Source organism: Octopus bimaculoides, chromosome 11 (assembly GCF_001194135.2).
Source record: "Octopus bimaculoides isolate UCB-OBI-ISO-001 chromosome 11, ASM119413v2, whole genome shotgun sequence".
Taxonomy (NCBI): domain Eukaryota; kingdom Metazoa; phylum Mollusca; class Cephalopoda; order Octopoda; family Octopodidae; genus Octopus; species Octopus bimaculoides.
The window spans coordinates 78,817,309-78,825,802 of NC_068991.1; the positions used below are offsets into that span (position 1 = coordinate 78,817,309).

General features: G+C 38.4%; 1 protein-coding gene across 1 annotated transcript in view; it reads left to right on the forward strand.

Annotated features, from left to right (window-relative positions):
• Positions 1 to 8,494, forward strand: part of LOC106869908 (uncharacterized) — a 51,994-nt gene that overhangs the window by 39,615 nt on the left and 3,885 nt on the right. The window contains exons 12-16 of the mRNA XM_014915840.2: positions 90 to 324; positions 1,988 to 2,273; positions 4,941 to 5,119; positions 6,124 to 6,377; positions 8,095 to 8,164. Coding sequence (XP_014771326.2) covers positions 90 to 324; positions 1,988 to 2,273; positions 4,941 to 5,119; positions 6,124 to 6,377; positions 8,095 to 8,164 — 1,024 coding nt within the window. The remainder of the gene's footprint in view (positions 1 to 89; positions 325 to 1,987; positions 2,274 to 4,940; positions 5,120 to 6,123; positions 6,378 to 8,094; positions 8,165 to 8,494) is intronic.

Genomic DNA, 8,494 nt, shown 5'->3' on the forward strand with positions numbered 1-8,494 from the left:
TATATATATATATATATATATATATATATATATATATATATATGCATACATGCATACACATTTATGCATGATGTTTTCTATCCACACAGGCCGGAATCAGTTGACTTTGATTACAAAGTGAAAGTACCCCTTCAAAATATATGCTTGACGGATGTATTCACGGAACCATATGACAACACAATAACTATAGATATAACATACAGGCTTGAAGCAGCAATTCCGAATAACAAAACATGGATCACGGCAGGTTTGACTTTGAATACTAAATTGTGGGTCGGCCAAGTTGCAATGCAGGAGAAAACTGGTATCGCAGATGTCATACTTGTAAATACAAATTCTCATTTTAACTTCCCTTTTCTTTCTTATTTTTTCATTGGTTTAAATTCTTCTGGTTATCTTTCGTTTATGTATGTAAAATTGTGAACAACAAAGTAATAGCAGAAGGGAATTTAAATTATTTCACAGAAAAGCAGTCTTAATTTAGTTGAGATCAACGATGTAAAGCTATATATATGAACACAATATGACATGGCGTTTCACCCAGATATTTTATCGTGAATAGATTATCAAACACCTTTTCTCAAGTTAACCTTTGCGTTTCCTCTGCATCACTCATGATACTCAAGACATATTTCCCTGGCGTCCATGCATCATATAAAATAAATATTCTCAATCGTTTTCAGACGCCAGAGTAATTTTGGACTTACCTGACAGCATTATAAGACAAGGGCTAAATAAAGGTCTGAAAACAAACATGGACGCTTAGGACACATTTATGAAAATGCTTGGAGCAGGCAAAGGCTTAAGATAGTCTCGGTGGTGTCATTGGTTTTCCTCTGAAATGTTTTGATAGTTTTAATCCTATATTTATTATTAATTCTACTTCTCCGAAGGCAGCGTGCTGGCAGAATCGTTAAAGCATCGAAAAAGTGCTTTTTCGGTATTTCTTCCGGCGGCTCTTTACATTATGTTTTCAAATTCGAGGTCAAATTTAACTTTCATTGATGAAATAGAATCTGGAGATCGACAAGCATATCTCATCACGGGGCGTCTTCATATATGTACACAAAAAGAAAAGTGTTAATCGCATGTACACTCAATCTCAGATCTTTGTCGCACCACTTGCAAATGCAACAACAACAACACACGCCTCACAAGCACTTCCTCTCTACAAACTACTTGCAGCACATACGTCTACTCGCACACACTTTCGCAGTCACTCAGTTAACCATTACACATGACGTCTGCTCACGCAGACACACAGACGACCTCACCTATATACATACATAGTCATCGACGCACCATTTATGCAAGCACACACACACATCAGATCACAGACACACGCAACGCACACATATGAAACATTTTCTATTGCACATACAAACATGCACACATAGGCAAGCACATACAATGCAACTCAGTTTTAATTTGTACACACGAAGCAAAAAATGATCACGCACACGCACGCATACATTGAGAAAGACAATGCACATGTATTTGAATTATACACACGCGTAAATAACAAACGTCAGTTCACATGGAAATTGCAAAACAATAACGCCAACATCACTGCATATAACAATTCTTACATGTACACATATCAACGTACACACACACACGCACACACACACAGACACAAACACACACACACACACACACACACACACACACACACACATACACACTTGCTAACATTGCTTCAAACACACACGTATTCAAATAATATGAACATAAGAGACCGAAAGAATAAGTACAAAGCTTACAAAAATAAGTCCTGGAGTCGATTTGCTCGACTAAAGGTGGCCGCAGTCAAATGACTGAAACAAGTAAAAGAGTAAAAGAGTATACATTCAAATATGCATCTACACAACATACATAAATGCATTCGCCACTCCACACACATACGATCATATACACCTAATGAATGTCATATTTACTCGTCATATGAGTTATTATATGTTTCATTTTGTGCTACTTTAATTTCTAGAACGGACCTCAACGTGTTGACATCATTGATGTCAAACAGCTGACTTCTTTACCAATCTCTTATATACAAGGCTATAACATCAACATTAAGATTCCGCCCTTGACTGCGGCAAAAGTAGTGGTGAAAGTCTCAAGCGATTCATCTGCTCTTTCTGTCTGCTCAGTACGACTAGTAGCCAAAGGATCGAATATCGGATGCCTGAGGAATGAAACCACAGAAGTTCAAGAGATGAATTCCATTCTCAAGAAATCTATTCAACTAGATTTTGGACCCATTACGAATCTAGGTAGATTTATTGTTGTGTTTCTTACTATCGAACTTATTGAACATAGCTCTCTCTTTTTCATGTATGTATGTATGTATGTATGTTTGCATTATGTATGTATGTGTGTAGTATGAATGCATGGAATGTTTCTATGTATGTACGTACGTATGTATGCATGTACGTACCTACGTATGCGTGCATGTATGTATGTATGTATGTATGTATGTATGTATGCACCAATCTACTTATATTTATTTATATATATACATTTACAAGTGTATGTACATCATTATCTCACTATAGCATCTCTCTCTCTCTCTCTCTCTCTCTCTCTCTCTCTCTCTCTCTCTCTCTCTCTCTCTCTCCCTCTTTCTCTAATATATATATACACACACACGAATATATATATGTGTGTGTGTATATACATATATGAATGCAGATATATATATATATATATATGTATAAATATATATATATATATATATATATATATATGTGTGTGTGTGTGTGTGTGTGTGTGTGTGTGTGTGTGTGTGTGTGTGCATGTGTGTGTTTGTATGTGGGTATGTATGTATGTCCTTAGGCATTGCACCATCTCTCCAGATTAGTCAGCAATACCTGTGCAGAGTCTTAGGGCCAATAAGGCTTGCACGACAACTCACAGACCATCTCCACTCTGTTGAGATTATCCAAAGACAAGATGTCTGGTACCAATATGAGTTGCAAGCTCAGGGATGTGGGAACACCATGATATCAAGCATTGTCCAGTGCCATTCCCTGTATATCTGGTTTTACATCAGAGTAGCCTTCTCCAAGAGACACGCTTCAACAAGAGCTAAGGGCCGCCCCACTTCCAGGGGCTCTTCCAGCATGCCAGACACCATCCCGGAATTTCTGCTTGCTCGTGCTCTTGTTAGATAGTCATTGAACCTGCACTACGTTTATCAGTCTTTTTAACAAGTCTCTTTTAGTCCTGGTGGGTTTCTAGCAACCCTCCTCTCCAGGCTATCCTGGTGGCGTGTAAAGGTTTAGTCGCCGATGACCTGACTATGCAACAAGTTGTACAGGCTTCCATGTTACCAGTAGCACTTATGAGAGCCTTATAGGTGACCTGACATAATATATGTATATGCACAGATACACGTTCACAATAGGATATGGCATGGACTGAATACTTAAGAGCTTCGCTTCACAATAATGAGATCCAGGTTCGATCCTACGTCATGAAATCTTATACAAATGCCATTTTCTGGGGCTTGTTTTCGTTTTAGGTAGAGACCGTGTATGTCACTGTTTATGTGGAAATTATGTGTGCTTGCAAGTATATTCCGTATTTTCATATCAATGGCTCGGATCTCATCAAGCGTCCCATCAGGCAGCCCAAATGTTGATATGGGTACTGTCACTGCGCACACATTGTAGGTCACTGTTTTATTGAATGCAGAGAGTTCTGAGGTCCAAAGTTTTTTATTCGGCTGTAATATTCTTTAGTGTAATATTCTTTTGTTACAGGTGCCATTGTAAGATATATTTTTATCCATCCCGAGATACCTGTAGCATTCCTCGTCAGATACAAGGGAAACAATCAAATCATTGATGGAGATGTTACTAGTCTAGTTTATAGTTTTCCTCTTTTTCACAACAATGTAACATTTATCCTGACCAAACTCCAACCCTACATTCTTTCAGAATGTTGTAACTAGGTCAAGGCTCTTTTTCATCTCATGCATATTCTTTGCATAAAGTTTCAAGTCATCCACAAAGAAACAGTGTGTAATTTTGGTATTTCTTGTTTCCTTGTGAACCAGTGCGATATCCTTCAGACTTCCTTAACATTAATTACAAGGGGTTTACAGGAAGTATAAACAGCATCACAGAGAGGCTGTCCCCTTTGAATATGCCTTTCAGATACTCTATTCTATCGGTGATAATACAGTCACTCTTTGTATTTAATTTCAAGATGGTGGTCCAAGATGAAGTCAGGTCAGCTATGGCTTTGACTGTTCTCACTGGAACTTTAGCAAGTTGAAGGGCTTCAAGCATCCATGAGTGGGGAACAGAGTCAAAGACTTTCTTGTAGTCTATCCACATTGAAACTAGGTTCCTCCTATGCCCTCGTACTTTGACATCACAGTTTTGTTAATTAAAGATTGCTCGGCACATCCCCAGATTCCCTTCTTTCCAGCTGCTTGTTCTGCTGTGATGCTGTTATTGGTTTCACAATGGTCCTGGAGGAAGAGATTCAAGCATACTGTATATATCTTATACATTAAGTTCTGGCATGCAGTTGGTCGGTAGCTTTCTGCCATGTGGGTGGTTCTGCATTTAGGGATCAACTTTGTCTCTGCCAGAGCCAACCAGTGTAGTATGCTACTGTTCCCAATGAGAGCTTGCTGGTACAGATTGAGAAGATATGGTTGGTAGAATGTTAGCTTCTTGTACCAATATCCAACAATCAAGTCTCTTCCAGGTGCTTTTCCATCCTGGAGTTTCTGGATCACAGATGCAAGACTTCCACCATCAATGCTGTATGTCTTGAATGTAACGCTGGAGCAATAACCTTTTCGGATTTCTTTCAGCCACAGAGCATCTTAGTTAAATTCCTTCTCTTCACTACAGATTCCCCTCCAGAAGCAGTCTATGTATGTATGTAATATATATATATTTATATGTATGTATGAATTTCAGGGGTCCATGGAATCCATCAGAGTACTTTCTTTGATAAAAGCTCTGTACTACTACAAGCGTTGGTCACTTTTCAAGCTGCTTCGTCAGGTACTTTGACATTAAGTGTTACACTGGGCAGTCAGACTCCCATTGACACCACATTCCCATTAACAGCAACTTCAAATGCAAGCGTCAATTATGTAAGTTTTTTATCTTCTTTTTACAGTCGACGAAAAAATCTCGTTTTAATTAATTTTATAATTATTTTAAGTATTTTTGTAAAAACTGATAGTGGATTTTAAGGCCTCCATAGCTCAGCATTGACTGACAGAGGTCCATGTATCTCCACATCAGCAATGGTTCCACGGTATCTTTTACATACCACCCTAAGCTGATTTCTTCTGCTTCGATACAATCTTGGCAACTGATCAAACCTCTCCCACCCTTTCTTCCAGGAAACTACAGCCTAACGGTGTCACTCTTAGCGGGGAAGTCTCCGTGCGCTGTCAACATTTCATCTGAGACAGAATCTATCAATTACGCTATTTCTGTGGAGGCTTCCAGAGTATGTTACGATCTGGCAATGGAACGGATTAACTTTATGGTTCAGTGAAATATTCCAAATGCTGGCATCTGCGCTGGTACGTTAAATGAGTGATGGGATGCTATATTTAAAAGGAAAAATCCAGTAGCAATATTTCTTAAAATCTTATATCACTTGATTAGTCTGTCGTTGTTGTCGAGACACTGTATTATTCTTTCTCTACAAAGCCTATTCATTTGAAGTATTCACTATTAGAAATGATGAGGTAGAGCGAGGCGATTGGTATGAGTGGCTTCCGCGTAAAAAGTGATTTCTTCCAAATTCAAGCATAAACATTTACTTTGGTCGCATTCCATCCCTGTGCAAGTTGAAAACTTTATTATTACTGGATCTGTTAGGTTGCGAGCTGGCAGCATTGTTAGCACGCCGGGCAAAGTGCTTAGCGGCATTTCGTCCGTCTTTACGTTCTGAGTTCAAATGCTGCCGAGGTCGACTTTGCCTTTCATCCTTTCGGGGTCGGTAAATTAAGTACCAGTGAGACACTGGGATCGTTGTAATCATAATTCCCCTCCCCTCAAATTTTAGGTTTTGTGCCTTTAGTAGAAAAGATTATTACTGTATCTTTGTGTATGAATTCGGATTTCTTTATTTATTGAACAGACTAACGTAGTGAAAAATGTAGTGAACTTTGTGGCACCCATTGCAAACAGAACCAGTACAAATGTGAACAAAGGGGAAGCGAAAAGAGTGGTCATACAGTTTTATGTCACCCCAGAAACATTCCAAAGCATGAAATTCCAAACGAGAGTCAACAACATTGGAATGGTTGAAATTTGTGACTACAATATAATTCATTCTGGTACCAACATACCGTGTTTGGACAAGAAACTAATTACAGGAAAAAATATTTCAAAGTAAGTCTTTTTTCTTATCACAAGGATGACGTGCGCACGCACACATCCATTTCAAATTGAGGCTCCAGGTAAGAGATCGAGTTTAGTTTTTCAAGAAATAAAAAAATTATTATTATATTCGTGTGCGTGGTGTGTATGAATGTATAACACCATCATCATCATCATCATCGTTTTTATATCTATTTTGCCATGCTTGCAAGCGTCAGATAGAATTCACTGAAGCAGATTTCCTAAGGCCAGAATATACTTCCTGTTGCCAACCCTCGCCTGTTCCTGAATAAGATAATGTTTCTCTATGGGCAGACATGCTTTCTCAAAAGATTGGAAACGAAGGAAACTGAACACACACACACACACACACACACACACACACACACACACACACACACACTCACACTCACACTAAATTACCTGCTGCTGTATACCTTTTACCAAGGAATATACCCACTGAAGTAATTACCAGAAGTGCCTTTGGATATATCTGTCCCTTAGAGGCTTTAAAAACATCTAACTTATACCTATATATATGTATATATATATATATATATATATATATATATATATATGTGTGTGTGTGTGTGTGTGTGTGTGTGTGTGTGTGTTACGGTAATGCTAGCGCCAAGCAGTGTTTAGGCATAAGAAAAGTTTAGGTGTGTTCAAATATGTTTGTGGCGTATTTCAAGTGCTAAACGGCAAATTCACTGCAGTGACAGTGGAGAAAAATTCCCAGACGTCGCTGTTTCTAGTTCTTCAGCCGTCCTGAGAATCCTGATAGGGGGCGACGCTGGACAAGTTTGATCCTATTAAATGGCACAGTAAGTTTGTATCTCCTGGCAAAGCCTCGAATGGCTCAAAGCGTTTTGAGTATTAGTATTTTAGCATTTGAGTGGAAGCTCGATAAAGGGATTATTTCTGCTTTTCGGTCCTTAACGTAGTTCTTCGTTCGGTTTATAATAACCCCGTGGAGTCCACTCTGATGCAATCACACAGATCACAGACCAAGGACCAGGTCTTAGAATAACTTCCTCCTTTCCTGCCAATTATTGTAAAGGTTCTAAAAAGATTCTAGGCGCTGCTCCTCTTCCTATCACAAATCCTTACAAAAAAAAAAGAAACAAAAAACAAAAAACGTAGAATGAGTGACAACATTCAATTAAAATTTATAGCCTAACAAGGCAGTAAGTAAATTGCAACGGAGGCCACCGATCTGCTTGCATATCCTGTCATGAACCAGCACCATATTTCCAACACCATCTTTGTTTCTGTCCACTCGTTATTTCAGCCCCTTGCGTGGTTATCTTCCTCTCTCAATTTAATGAGGAATCGCTGTCTGCCCGTCGCTGCATTCACCAGAGGTTTGACATGTTGCCGTTATTTATTTACCGCAGATCAGTTTTGCATCAGTAGATATATAAATGAAAGTCATTTCGTTTATGTCTGCCCACTCCTGCGTTTTTTCTTCTTCTTCTTTTTAGACATAGTGTATCAATAACAAAACAGCGTCGAAATTTTTTGTCTGCTGTTTCTTGAAAGCTTTCTCAATCGCATAAAGGCACTCTTCACTAGAAGATACCGCTATGTAGTCGTGCTTTCTCGTATTATAAACAGACTTTTGCATTCTCCGACTTTGTCCTTGATTGGAGTCTCCAAAGAACCTTCCATATTGAAAACAACTTCCATACCGTTTTTTTCTTTCCTTTCTGTTTCAAAATTTCAGGGAAGAATGGATGATTGAAGCGAATATTTGTTCGTGGCCAATCGATGAGGAAGATCCGGAAAGTAACAAGGTGTGTTCAAAGTAATTCTAAATAGACAGCATTTAATATTACTGTAATTACAAATTTGTATTATTCTAGGTTTACAACAAAATCGATTGACAACATTGCATTATGGAACTGAGTCTTGAACTCTACCAAAAGTACATCAATCAGCTTGATGCTTTTCATATGCGATGCTTGCATACTACCTCCAACATAAACCGAGTGACCATATTCATAACATTGAGGTACCAGCAAAATGCATTCAACCCATCCTCATCAGAATACAGCTTGGATGGTCAGGTTATCTCTCACCTATGAATGATATCAGAATCCATCAAATATATATATATATATATA